At 62.5% G+C, this 13,977-nt stretch overlaps 3 protein-coding genes across 3 annotated transcripts in view; 1 reads left to right on the top strand and 2 right to left on the bottom strand.

The window, feature by feature from the left end:
* Positions 1-9: 9 nt before the first annotated feature.
* On the bottom strand, positions 10-1,050 carry HYLS1 (HYLS1 centriolar and ciliogenesis associated; the record flags this gene model as incomplete). Its single annotated transcript, XM_082261365.1, has 1 exon — positions 10-1,050. One exon carries the CDS (start codon positions 1,048-1,050, stop codon positions 82-84), a length of 969 nt encoding a protein of 322 aa, XP_082117491.1. The 3' UTR covers positions 10-81.
* Positions 1,051-2,166: 1,116 nt separating this feature from the next.
* Positions 2,167-13,977, bottom strand: part of LOC309557755 (uncharacterized protein) — a gene marked incomplete at both ends in the record, with an annotated part of 13,259 nt that continues 1,448 nt past the window's right edge. Inside the window, 3 exons of the mRNA XM_082260522.1 lie at positions 2,167-2,172; positions 12,713-12,784; positions 13,258-13,311. Of these exons, the coding sequence (XP_082116648.1) occupies positions 2,167-2,172; positions 12,713-12,784; positions 13,258-13,311 (132 nt within the window). The remainder of the gene's footprint in view (positions 2,173-12,712; positions 12,785-13,257; positions 13,312-13,977) is intronic.
* Positions 12,038-13,977, top strand: part of PUS3 (pseudouridine synthase 3) — a 48,780-nt gene continuing 46,840 nt past the window's right edge. Inside the window, exon 1 of the mRNA XM_082260956.1 lies at positions 12,038-12,146. The gene's annotated coding sequence lies outside the window, so the exon portion shown is untranslated. The remainder of the gene's footprint in view (positions 12,147-13,977) is intronic.

Genomic DNA, 13,977 nt, shown 5'->3' with positions numbered 1-13,977 from the left:
ATTTCCTAATAAAATTGATAAAAAGAATTTATTATAAACACACAAAGCACACAACAGAAGTCTCTGACCACAAGCACGGTATCAGGAGTTGCCGCCACGCGGGATATTACCATTCACCAGGTCTTGGCGGATGGCCCAGCGTAGGCCGTACCTCTTCTTATCAGTGGGGATGATGTAGGTATTTGGCGCTGGGAGGGGTCGTGGAATAGGTGGGGGCGGAGCCGACATCATCCTCTCGCGGACTCCCCAGCGCACCTCCTTCCGGCTGCGCTCCAGCGCTCTCTGTATGGCGGTCCAGCTCTGCTTGTATTCATTGAAGCGGCTCACCGGGTCGGAGTGTTGTCTGTACTGCTCCAGCAGGGAGTACGGCGGTACGCGGATGAAGGATTTCACGCAGTCCGAAGACAAGGTAGGGGACCGCCTGGATAGGACTCTGCTGTCCCCGGCCAGCGACTCTTCAGATCTGGAGAGGTTTTCTTCCTCACAGGTCTCCATCTCACTAGACAGAGAAGATTCATCGCACACCTCTGCCTGTCCGTTACTTCTCCTGCGCAGAACTTTGCGAGTGATGACCGGCATTCTTCTCTTCTCCTGCCCGATACCTCCCAGACTAACCGTATGTCTGCTATAGGAGTCTGGCTGACCCTGGCTGAGCTCCTCCTGCCTGGAACTCAAGGCATTCATAGGCCAGGCAGACATCTTCTCCCAATCAGAGCAGACTTGTAGAAGTGATGAAGATCGTAGATTTTCCTTCTCAGACTGTGCCGAGTTCCCGGAGCGAGTCTCCGATCCTTCCCGGCTCCTCATCAGCTGCTCCAGATCTTCCTTAAACTGCAAGAGTCTGTGCTGGGGAATGGCCGGGAACCCCAGCAGAGACAACTCTGTGCGAAGATCCTCCTCCGAGACCGACATCTGCAGAGAACAATCTACAGAGCTGTGTTGGGAATCACCCGAGTCGGAGGAATGTCTAATCCCACGCTGCATGTTTCTGGAGAAAATCCTCTTCCAAAGATGAGACTCTGCAGAGAGAAGAGAGGAGTCCAAAGTCATTACCACCACCAGAGTTCAGTGTGAGAGAAGGGTGACGGAAAGACTGGGGACCCAGAGGGGAGCAGGACAGGGGGTGTCTCCGGCGATCGGTATGTGGGGGGGAGGGGATGTCTCCGGTAATCGGTATGTGGGGGGGGGGGGGAGGGGGTGTCTCCAGTGATCGATATGTGGGGGGGGGGGAGGGGGTCTCTCCGGTGATCACTATGTGGGGGGAGGGGATGTCTCCGGTGATTGGTATGTAAGGGGGGGATGTCTCCGGTGATCGGTATGTGGGGGGGGGGGGGGGATGTCTCCGGTGATCGGTATGTGGGGAGGGATGTCTCCGGTGATCGGTATGTGGGGGGGGATGTTTCCGGTGATCGGTATGTGGGGGGGGGGGGGAGGGGATGTCTCCGGCGATCGGTATGTGGGGGGGGGAGGGGATGTCTCCGGCGATCAGTATGTGGGGGGGGAGGGGATGTCTCAGGTAATTGGTATGTGGGGGGGGAGGGGGTGTCTCCGGTGATTGGTATGTGGGGGGAGGGGGTGTCTCCGGTGATTGGTATGTGGGGGGAGGGGATGTCTCTGGTGATCGGTATGTGGGGGGAGGGGATGTCTCCGGTGTCTGGTGTAATGGTATTGTGCGTGAGGACACCATCTTGTCCTCGGCATCCATTTTGTTTAGTGACCCAGGCTCCTTGAACCAAAGTAGCCCCCACCTTTTGCTAATCAGTGGAACCAAAAGGCACTCATTCACCCCCACCCTACCTCAATTAGGGTCACTGAATGCCAGGTTCCTGTACAGCTGACATTTTTCACACCTTTAATATACACAAGCAGATTGACCGCACAGACATTCCGTCTCCTCGTCCTTAGAGTTAATTGGTAATCTGAACACAGCATATGGCTCCTAGGTCATTCGAAAATGACACAGTTAACCACAAAACTTCCTAACTTTATACCCAAGCAAGATAGGTCTCTAGAAAAAATATATTTGAATGCCAGATAAAATACAGATCGAATTAAGATCAAACATGAACACCTTCATGCCTAGGAAAGACAAGCTAGCGATCACATGTCTTATAGGTCAGAGGTTATTCCGAGATAACCCATGTTTAGTGTCTCTGGAAAGCCAATTCAAAACTGGACCATAAAATATCGGTTTCAAGCACGTAACCATTACATAACTAAAGATATGAGTGCTTTTAATAATCCGTCAAACTGGGAGGTCCCTTAGCAGTTTTTTAAACTCAGAGCCTATTGGCCAAGTACTTCTGGTGACACCCCCTGGAGGGTCAGAGAAAAAGGGCAGGAACTGATAGAGCTCAGTTCTCATTATACCATCAAAGCGGAAACACCACGCTGGAGGACCGATCATGTTCAGCTTCTGAAACAAAGGTAATACCAGGACCGTTCTAATGCAAGTATTTTCATCCTTTATTCTCATATTTCTCCATTGCTCTATTGTGTATCTATTTCTTTGTAACCCATTTTTCTGTAAATATTTTTATTTGCACCAATCTTCACCTTACTTATAATTAAACCTTATTTTGAAAAGTGTTAATTTTGTCTCCAAGCTCTTAAACACAAACTGACCCAGAGAACCGGCCTCCTGAGAGCGCTACTGTATAGAATAAATCCTCCGGACATTCCTGTCTGAGGTGACAGTGTGTGTTACAGACGGTTATTCGAAAGTCATAAATTATATTTGTAAAATTACGAGCGTCCTCTGGGCTCATTATAACGTAGAGGTGGTGGCAGAGAAAGGGTTAATCGTTTAATTAGCCGGTGACAATCGCTCTCAGTCTGCTGGCATCTAGATTGTGGTCCCGCAAGCTGGACAATCTGTGTGCCGGGTGCAGCTGAGAGTGGCATTGTTACCCAAGTGACGGCAGGGTGTGAGATTGCCTGGTCTTTGGTCACGAGTTGGATGAGAAGGCCAGGGGTCTGATACCCGCCACCATCACAATCGATATGTGGGGGGGGGGAGGAGGGGATGTCTCCGGTGATTGGTATGTGGGGGGGGGGGATGTCTCATGTCTCCGGTGATCGGTATGTGGGGGGGGGGAGGGGATGTCTCCGGTGATCGGTATGTGGGGGGGGGGGAGGGGATGTCTCCGGTGATCGGTATGTGGGGGGGGGGGGGATGTCTCCAGTGATCGGTATGTGGGGGGGGGGTGTCTCTGGTGATCGGTATGTGGGGGGGGGGGAGGGGATGTCTCCGGTGATCGGTATGTGGGGGGGGAGGGGATGTCTCCGGTGATCGGTATGTGGGGGGGGGGGGGAGGGGATGTCTCCGGTGATCGGTATGTGGGGGGGGGGATGTCTCCGGTGATCGGTATGTGGGGGGGGGAGGGGGTGTCTCCGGTGATCGGTATGTGGGGGGGGGAGGGGGTGTCTCCGGTGATCGGTATGTGGGGGGGGGGATGTCTCCGGTGATCGGTATGTGGGGGGGGGAGGGGGTGTCTCCGGTGATCGGTATGTGGGGGGGGGAGGGGATGTCTCCGGTGATCGATATGTGGGGGGGAGGGGATGTCTCCGGTGATCGGTATGTGGGGGGGGGAGGGGATGTCTCCGGTGATCGATATGTGTGGGGGGGGAGGGGGTGTCTCCGGTGATCGGTATGTGGGGGGGGGGAGGGGGTGTCTCCGGTGATCGGTATGTGGGGGGGGAGGGGATGTCTCCGGTGATCGGTATGTGGGGGGGGAGGGGATGTCTCCGGTGATCGGTATGTGGGGGGGGAGGGGATGTCTCCGGTGATCGGTATGTGGGGGGGGGGAGGGGATGTCTCCGGTGATCGGTATGTGGGGGGGGGGGAGGGGATGTCTCCGGTGATCGGTATGTGGGGGGGGGGAGGGGGGGTGTCTCCGGTGATCGGTATGTGGGGGGGGAGGGGATGTCTCCGGTGATCGGTATGTGGGGGGGGGGGGGAGGGGGATGTCTCCGGTGATCGGTATGTGGGGGGGGGGTGTCTCTGGTGATCGGTATGTGGGGGGGGGGGAGGGGATGTCTCCGGTGATCGGTATGTGGGGGGGGAGGGGATGTCTCCGGTGATCGGTATGTGGGGGGGGGGGGGAGGGGATGTCTCCGGTGATCGGTATGTGGGGGGGGGGGATGTCTCCGGTGATCGGTATGTGGGGGGGGGAGGGGGTGTCTCCGGTGATCGGTATGTGGGGGGGGGAGGGGGTGTCTCCGGTGATCGGTATGTGGGGGGGGGGATGTCTCCGGTGATCGGTATGTGGGGGGAGGGGATGTCTCCGGTGATCGGTATGTGGGGGGGGGGGGGATGTCTCCGGTGATCGATATGTGGGGGGGAGGGGATGTCTCCGGTGATCGGTATGTGGGGGGGGAGGGGTGTCTCCGGTGATCGGTATGTGGGGGGGGAGGGGTGTCTCCGGTGATCGGTATGTGGGGGGGAGGGGTGTCTCCGGTGATCGGTATGTGGGGGGGGAGGGGTGTCTCCGGTGATCGGTATGTGGGGGGGGGAGGGGATGTCTCTGGTGATCGGTATGTGGGGGGGGGGAGGGGGTGTCTCCGGTGATCGGTATGTGGGGGGGGGGGAGGGGGTGTCTCCGGTGATCGGTATGTGGGGGGGGGAGGGGATGTCTCCGGTGATCGGTATGTGGGGGGGGGAGGGGATGTCTCCGGTGATCGGTATGTGGGGGGGGAGGGGATGTCTCCGGTGATCAGTATGTGGGGGGGGGGGAGGGGATGTCTCCGGTGATCGGTATGTGGGGGGATGTCTCCGGTGATCGGTATGTGGGGGGGGGAGGGGATGTCTCCGGTGATCGGTATGTGGGGGGGGGGGGAGGGGATGTCTCCGGTGATCGGTATGTGGGGGGGGGGGATGTCTCCGGTGATCAGTATGTGGGGGGGAGGGGATGTCTCCGGTGATCGGTATGTGGGGGGGGGGGGGGAGGGATGTCTCCGGTGATCGGTATGTGGGGGGGGATGTCTCCGGTGATCGGTATGTGGGGGGGGGAGGGGGTGTCTCCGGTGATCGGTATGTGGGGGGGGGGAGGGGATGTCTCCGGTGATCGGTATGTGGGGGGGGGAGGGGGTGTCTCCGGTGATCGATATGTGGGGGGGAGGGGATGTCTCCGGTGATCGGTATGTGGGGGGGGGAGGGGATGTCTCCGGTGATCGATATGTGTGGGGGGGGAGGGGGTGTCTCCGGTGATCGGTATGTGGGGGGGGGGGAGGGGGTGTCTCCGGTGATCGGTATGTGGGGGGGGAGGGGATGTCTCCGGTGATCGGTATGTGGGGGGGGAGGGGATGTCTCCGGTGATCGGTATGTGGGGGGGGAGGGGATGTCTCCGGTGATCGGTATGTGGGGGGGGGGGGGAGGGGATGTCTCCGGTGATCGGTATGTGGGGGGGGGGGGGGGGAGGGGATGTCTCCGGTGATCGGTATGTGGGGGGGGGGAGGGGGGGTGTCTCCGGTGATCGGTATGTGGGGGGGGGAGGGGATGTCTCCGGTGATCGGTATGTGGGGGGGGGGGGAGGGGGATGTCTCCGGTGATCGGTATGTGGGGGGGGGGGTGTCTCTGGTGATCGGTATGTGGGGGGGGGAGGGGATGTCTCCGGTGATCGGTATGTGGGGGGGGGGATGTCTCCGGTGATCGGTATGTGGGGGGGGGAGGGGGTGTCTCCGGTGATCGGTATGTGGGGGGGGGAGGGGATGTCTCCGGTGATCGATATGTGGGGGGGAGGGGATGTCTCCGGTGATCGGTATGTGGGGGGGGAGGGGTGTCTCCGGTGATCGGTATGTGGGGGGGGAGGGGTGTCTCCGGTGATCGGTATGTGGGGGGGAGGGGTGTCTCCGGTGATCGGTATGTGGGGGGGGAGGGGTGTCTCCGGTGATCGGTATGTGGGGGGGGGGGGAGGGGATGTCTCCGGTGATCGGTATGTGGGGGGGAGGGAGGGGGTGTCTCCGGTGATCGGTATGTGTGGGGGGGGGGAGGGGATGTCTCTGGTGATCGGTATGTGGGGGGGGGGGATGTCTCCGGTGATCGGTATGTGGGGGGGGAGGGGATGTCTCCGGTGATCAGTATGTGGGGGGGGGAGGGGGATGTCTCCGGTGATCGGTATGTGGGGGGATGTCTCCGGTGATCAGTATGTGGGGGGGAGGGGATGTCTCCGGTGATCGGTATGTGGGGGGGGGGGGAGGGGATGTCTCCGGTGATCGGTATGTGGGGGGGGGGGGGATGTCTCCGGTGATCAGTATGTGGGGGGGAGGGGATGTCTCCGGTGATCGGTATGTGGGGGGGGATGTCTCCGGTGATCGGTATGTGGGGGGGGGAGGGGGTGTCTCCGGTGATCGGTATGTGGGGGGGGGAGGGGATGTCTCCGGTGATCGGTATGTGGGGGGGGAGGGGGTGTCTCCGGTGATCGATATGTGGGGGGGAGGGGATGTCTCCGGTGATCGGTATGTGGGGGGGGGAGGGGATGTCTCCGGTGATCGATATGTGTGGGGGGGGAGGGGGTGTCTCCGGTGATCGGTATGTGGGGGGGGGGGGAGGGGGTGTCTCCGGTGATCGGTATGTGGGGGGGGAGGGGATGTCTCCGGTGATCGGTATGTGGGGGGGGGGGGGAGGGGATGTCTCCGGTGATCGGTATGTGGGGGGGGGGGAGGGGATGTCTCCGGTGATCGGTATGTGGGGGGGGAGGGGATGTCTCCGGTGATCGGTATGTGGGGGGGGGGGAGGGGGATGTCTCCGGTGATCGGTATGTGGGGGGGGGGGTGTCTCTGGTGATCGGTATGTGGGGGGGGGAGGGGATGTCTCCGGTGATCGGTATGTGGGGGGGGAGGGGATGTCTCCGGTGATCGGTATGTGGGGGGGGGGGGAGGGGATGTCTCCGGTGATCGGTATGTGGGGGGGGGGATGTCTCCGGTGATCGGTATGTGGGGGGGGGAGGGGGTGTCTCCGGTGATCGGTATGTGGGGGGGGGGAGGGGGTGTCTCCGGTGATCGGTATGTGGGGGGGGGAGGGGGTGTCTCCGGTGATCGGTATGTGGGGGGAGGGGATGTCTCCGGTGATCGGTATGTGGGGGGGGGAGGGGGTGTCTCCGGTGATCGGTATGTGGGGGGGGGAGGGGGTGTCTCCGGTGATCGGTATGTGGGGGGGGAGGGGATGTCTCCGGTGATCGGTATGTGGGGGGGGAGGGGATGTCTCCGGTGATCGGTATGTGGGGGGGGAGGGGATGTCTCCGGTGATCGGTATGTGGGGGGGGGGGAGGGGATGTCTCCGGTGATCGGTATGTGGGGGGGGGAGGGGATGTCTCCGGTGATCGGTATGTGGGGGGGGGGGGGAGGGGATGTCTCCGGTGATCGGTATGTGGGGGGGGGGAGGGGGGGTGTCTCCGGTGATCGGTATGTGGGGGGGAGGGGATGTCTCCGGTGATCGGTATGTGGGGGGGGGGGGAGGGGGATGTCTCCGGTGATCGGTATGTGGGGGGGAGGGGATGTCTCCGGTGATCGGTATGTGGGGGGGGAGGGGATGTCTCCGGTGATCGGTATGTGGGGGGGGGGGGGGAGGGGATGTCTCCGGTGATCGGTATATGGGGGGGGGGGGGAGGGGGATGTCTCCGGTGATCGGTATGTGGGGGGGGGAGGGGGTGTCTCCGGTGATCGATATGTGGGGGGGAGGGGATGTCTCCGGTGATCGGTATGTGGGGGGGGGGGGAGGGGGTGTCTCCGGTGATCGGTATGTGGGGGGGGGAGGGGGTGTCTCCGGATATGTGGGGGGGGAGGGGATGTCTCCGGTGATCGGTATGTGGGGGGGGGGGGAGGGGGTGTCTCCGGTGATCGGTATGTGGGGGGGGGAGGGGATGTCTCCGGTGATCGGTATGTGGGGGGGGAGGGGATGTCTCCGGTGATCGGTATGTGGGGGGGGGGGAGGGGATGTCTCCGGTGATCGGTATGTGGGGGGGGGGAGGGGGGGTGTCTCCGGTGATCGGTATGTGGGGGGGGAGGGGATGTCTCCGGTGATCGGTATGTGGGGGGGGGGGAGGGGGATGTCTCCGGTGATCGGTATGTGGGGGGGGGGGGGAGGGGATGTCTCCGGTGATCGGTATGTGGGGGGGGGGGGGAGGGGATGTCTCCGGTGATCGGTATGTGGGGGGGGGGGATGTCTCCGGTGATCGGTATGTGGGGGGGGGGGAGGGGGTGTCTCTGGTGATCGGTATGTGGGGGGGGGGGAGGGGATGTCTCCGGTGATCGGTATGTGGGGGGGGGGGATGTCTCCGGTGATCGGTATGTGGGGGGGGGGGATGTCTCCGGTGATCAGTATGTGGGGGGGAGGGGATGTCTCCGGTGATCGGTATGTGGGGGGGGGGGGAGGGGGTGTCTCCGGTGATCGGTATGTGGGGGGGGGGGATGTCTCCGGTGATCGGTATGTGGGGGGGGGAGGGGGTGTCTCCGGTGATCGGTATGTGGGGGGGGAGGGGGTGTCTCCGGTGATCGATATGTGGGGGGGGAGGGGATGTCTCCGGTGATCGATATGTGGGGGGGAGGGGATGTCTCCGGTGATCGGTATGTGGGGGGGGGAGGGGATGTCTCCGGTGATCGATATGTGGGGGGGAGGGGATGTCTCCGGTGATCGGTATGTGGGGGGGGAGGGGATGTCTCCGGTGATCGATATGTGGGGGGGGGAGGGGATGTCTCCGGTGATCGATATGTGTGGGGGGGGAGGGGGTGTCTCCGGTGATCGGTATGTGGGGGGGGGGGAGGGGGTGTCTCCGGTGATCGGTATGTGGGGGGGGAGGGGATGTCTCCGGTGATCGGTATGTGGGGGGGGGGGAGGGGATGTCTCCGGTGATCGGTATGTGGGGGGGGGGGAGGGGATGTCTCCGGTGATCGGTATGTGGGGGGGGGGGGGGGAGGGGATGTCTCCGGTGATCGGTATGTGGGGGGGAGGGGTGTCTCCGGTGATCGGTATGTGGGGGGGGGGGGATGTCTCCGGTGATCGGTATGTGGGGGGGGGGGGGGAGGGGATGTCTCCGGTGATCGGTATGTGGGGGGGGGGGATGTCTCCGGTGATCGGTATGTGGGGGGGGGGGGGGGGGATGTCTCCGGTGATCGGTATGTGGGGGGGGGAGGGGGTGTCTCCGGTGATCGGTATGTGGGGGGGGAGGGGATGTCTCCGGTGATCGGTATGTGGGGGGGGGGAGGGGATGTCTCCGGTGATCGGTATGTGGGGGGGGGAGGGGGTGTCTCCGGTGATCGGTATGTGGGGGGGGAGGAGGGGATGTCTCCGGTGATCGGTATGTGGGGGGGGGAGGAGGGGATGTCTCCGGTGATCGGTATGTGGGGGGGGAGGGGGTGTCTCCGGTGATCGGTATGTGGGGGGGGGAGGGGATGTCTCCGGTGATCGGTATGTGGGGGGGGGAGGGGATGTCTCCGGTGATCGGTATGTGGGGGGGGGGGGGAGGGGATGTCTCCGGTGATCGGTATGTGGGGGGGGGGAGGGGGGGTGTCTCCGGTGATCGGTATGTGGGGGGGAGGGGATGTCTCCGGTGATCGGTATGTGGGGGGGGGGGGAGGGGGATGTCTCCGGTGATCGGTATGTGGGGGGGGGGGTGTCTCTGGTGATCGGTATGTGGGGGGGGGAGGGGATGTCTCCGGTGATCGGTATGTGGGGGGGGAGGGGATGTCTCCGGTGATCGGTATGTGGGGGGGGGGGGGGAGGGGATGTCTCCGGTGATCGGTATGTGGGGGGGGGGGATGTCTCCGGTGATCGGTATGTGGGGGGGGGAGGGGGTGTCTCCGGTGATCGGTATGTGGGGGGGGAGGGGGTGTCTCCGGTGATCGGTATGTGGGGGGGGGGGATGTCTCCGGTGATCGGTATGTGGGGGGGGGAGGGGGTGTCTCCGGTGATCGGTATGTGGGGGGAGGGGATGTCTCCGGTGATCGGTATGTGGGGGGGGGGGGGAGGGGGATGTCTCCGGTGATCGGTATGTGGGGGGGGGAGGGGGTGTCTCCGGTGATCGATATGTGGGGGGGAGGGGATGTCTCCGGTGATCGGTATGTGGGGGGGGGGGAGGGGGTGTCTCCGGTGATCGGTATGTGGGGGGGGGAGGGGGTGTCTCCGGTGATCGATATGTGGGGGGGAGGGGATGTCTCCGGTGATCGGTATGTGGGGGGGGGGGGAGGGGGTGTCTCCGGTGATCGGTATGTGGGGGGGGAGGGGATGTCTCCGGTGATCGGTATGTGGGGGGGGAGGGGATGTCTCCGGTGATCGGTATGTGGGGGGGGGGGGAGGGGATGTCTCCGGTGATCGGTATGTGGGGGGGGGAGGGGGGGTGTCTCCGGTGATCGGTATGTGGGGGGGGAGGGGGGGTGTCTCCGGTGATCGGTATGTGGGGGGGGAGGGGATGTCTCCGGTGATCGGTATGTGGGGGGGGGAGGGGGGTGTCTCCGGTGATCGGTATGTGGGGGGGGGGGATGTCTCCGGTGATCGGTATGTGGGGGGGGGGGGGAGGGGATGTCTCCGGTGATCGGTATGTGGGGGGGGGGGGGAGGGGGATGTCTCCGGTGATCGGTATGTGGGGGGGGGGGGATGTCTCCGGTGATCGGTATGTGGGGGGGGGGGAGGGGGTGTCTCTGGTGATCGGTATGTGGGGGGGGGGAGGGGATGTCTCCGGTGATCGGTATGTGGGGGGGGGGGATGTCTCCGGTGATCAGTATGTGGGGGGGAGGGGATGTCTCCGGTGATCGGTATGTGGGGGGGGGGGAGGGGGTGTCTCCGGTGATCGGTATGTGGGGGGGGGGATGTCTCCGGTGATCGGTATGTGGGGGGGGGAGGGGGTGTCTCCGGTGATCGGTATGTGGGGGGGGAGGGGGTGTCTCCGGTGATCGGTATGTGGGGGGGGAGGGGGTGTCTCCGGTGATCGATATGTGGGGGGGGAGGGGATGTCTCCGGTGATCGGTATGTGGGGGGGGGAGGGGATGTCTCCGGTGATCGATATGTGGGGGGGAGGGGATGTCTCCGGTGATCGGTATGTGGGGGGGGAGGGGATGTCTCCGGTGATCGATATGTGGGGGGGGGGGGAGGGGATGTCTCCGGTGATCGATATGTGGGGGGGGGGGGGAGGGGGTGTCTCCGGTGATCGGTATGTGGGGGGGGAGGGGATGTCTCCGGTGATCGGTATGTGGGGGGGGGGAGGGGATGTCTCCGGTGATCGGTATGTGGGGGGGGGGGGGAGGGGATGTCTCCGGTGATCGGTATGTGGGGGGGAGGGGTGTCTCCGGTGATCGGTATGTGGGGGGGGGGGATGTCTCCGGTGATCGGTATGTGGGGGGGGGGGGGGAGGGGATGTCTCCGGTGATCGGTATGTGGGGGGGGGGGGGATGTCTCCGGTGATCGGTATGTGGGGGGGGGGGGGGGGATGTCTCCGGTGATCGGTATGTGGGGGGGGGAGGGGGTGTCTCCGGTGATCGGTATGTGGGGGGGGAGGGGGGTGTCTCCGGTGATCGGTATGTGGGGGGGGGGAGGGGATGTCTCCGGTGATCGGTATGTGGGGGGGGGGGGATGTCTCCGGTGATCGGTATGTGGGGGGGGGGGGGAGGGGATGTCTCCGGTGATCGGTATGTGGGGGGAGGGGATGTCTCCGGTGATCGGTATGTGGGGGGGGGGGGGGGGGATGTCTCCGGTGATCGGTATGTGGGGGGGGGGAGGGGGTGTCTCCGGTGATCGGTATGTGGGGGGGGGAGGGGGTGTCTCCGGTGATCGGTATGTGGGGGGGAGGGGATGTCTCCGGTGATCGGTATGTGGGGGGGGGGGAGGGGATGTCTCCGGTGATCGGTATGTGGGGGGGGAGGAGGGGATGTCTCCGGTGATCGGTATGTGGGGGGGGGAGGAGGGGGTGTCTCCGGTGATCGGTATGTGGGGGGGGGAGGGGGTGTCTCCGGTGATCGGTATGTGGGGGGGAGGGGGTCGGTATTGGGGGGGAGGGGATATTTCGGGGTCTCACCTCTCCTGTCTCTCGGTAACGGTCGGTCTGATATACCGGAAGTGGGCGGATCGTTTCTAAGCTGATCCGTCTCCTAGCAACAAGAGAAACGTCATCAGGAGAAGCCGGAAGTGGCGGGAGAGCGGAGACCGGGGGCGGGAAGAGGTGAGGAGTCTGAATTCCCATCCCCCACCTTGTACCCCAATATTACCCCTCCCCCAACACTGCCCATCCCCCTCCTCCTCCTCCCTGTACCCCAAATCTTCCAATACCATCCCCCCTCCTCCTCCCTGTACCCCAAATCTTCCAATACCATCCCCCCTCCTCCTCCCTGTACCCCAAATCTTCCAATACCATCCCCCTTCTCTCCCTGTACCCCAAATCCTCCAATACCATCCCCCCTTCTCCTCCCTGTACCCCAACCTCCTCCTTTCCATACCATCCCCCCCCCTCCTCCCTGTACCCCAAATCTTCCAATACCATCCCCCCCTCCTCCTCCCTGTACCCCAAATCCTCCAATACCATCCCCCCTCCTCCTCCCTGTACCAAACCAAATCTTCCAATACCATCCCCCCTCATCCTCCCTGTACCCCAAATCTTCCAATACCATCCCCCCTTCTCCTCCCTGTACCCCAAATCTTCCAATACCATCCCCCCTTCTCCTCCCTGTACCCCAAATCTTCCAATACCATCCCCCCCTCCTCCTCCCTGTACCCCAAATCCTCCAATACCATCCCCCCTCCTCCTCCCTGTACCCCAAATCCTCCAATACCATCCCCCCCTCCTCCTCCCTGTACCCCAAATCCTCCAATACCATCCCCCCTTCTCCTCCCTGTACCCCAAATCCTCCAATACCATCCCCCCTCCTCCTCCCTGTACCCCAAATCCTCCAATACCATCCCCCCTTCCTCCTCCCTGTACCCCAAATCCTCCAATACCATCCCCCCTCCTCCTCCCTGTACCCCAAATCCTCCAATACCATCCCCCCTCCTCCTCCCTGTACCCCAAATCCTCCAATACCATCCCCCTCCTCCTCCCTGTACCCCAAATCTTCCAATACCATCCCCCTCCTCCTCCCTGTACCCCAAATCCTCCAATACCATCCCCCCCCTCCTCCTCCCTGTACCCCAAATCCTCCAATACCATCCCCCTCCTCCTCCTCCCTGTACCCCAAATCTTCCAATACCATCCCCCCTCCTCCTCCCTGTACCCCAAATCTTCCAATACCATCCCCCCTCCTCCTCCCTGTACCCCAAATCCTCCAATACCATCCCCCCCCTCCTCCTCCCTGTACCCCAAATCCTCCAATACCATCCCCCCCTCCTCCTCCCTGTACCCCAAATCTTCCAATACCATCCCCCCTCCTCCTCCCTGTACCCCAAATCTTCCAATACCATCCCCCCTCCTCCTCCCTGTACCCCAAATCTTCCAATACCATCCCCCCTCCTCCTCCCTGTACCCCAAATCTTCCAATACCACCCCCCCTCCTCCTCCCTGTACCCCAAATCCTCCAATACCATCCCCCCCTCCTCCTCCCTGTACCCCAAATCCTTCCAATACCATCCCCCTCCTCCTCCCTGTACCCCAAATCTTCCAATACCATCCCCCCTCCTCCTCCCTGTACCCCAAATCCTCCAATACCATCCCCCTCCTCCTCCCTGTACCCCAAATCTTCCAATACCATCCCCCCTCCTCCTCCCTGTACCCCAAATCCTCCAATACCATCCCCCCTCCTCCTCCCTGTACCCCAAATCCTCCAATACCATCCCCCCTCCTCCTCCCTGTACCCCAAATCCTCCAATACCATCCCCCCCTCCTCCTCCCTGTACCCCAAATCCTCCAATACCATCCCCCTCCTCCTCCCTGTACCCCAAATCCTCCAATACCATCCCCCCTCCTCCTCCTCCCTGTACCCCAAATCCTCCAATACCATCCCCCCTCCTCCTCCTCCCTGTACCCCAAATCCTCCAATACCATCCCCCTCCTCCTCCCTGTA

The sequence above is a fragment of the Pelophylax lessonae genome (assembly GCF_965119305.1).
Source record: "Pelophylax lessonae genome assembly, chromosome: 6".
In the NCBI taxonomy this organism is placed as follows: domain Eukaryota; kingdom Metazoa; phylum Chordata; class Amphibia; order Anura; family Ranidae; genus Pelophylax; species Pelophylax lessonae.
Note: the sequence above shows the minus strand (reverse complement) of the source record. Positions and strands in the feature narration are given on the sequence as shown.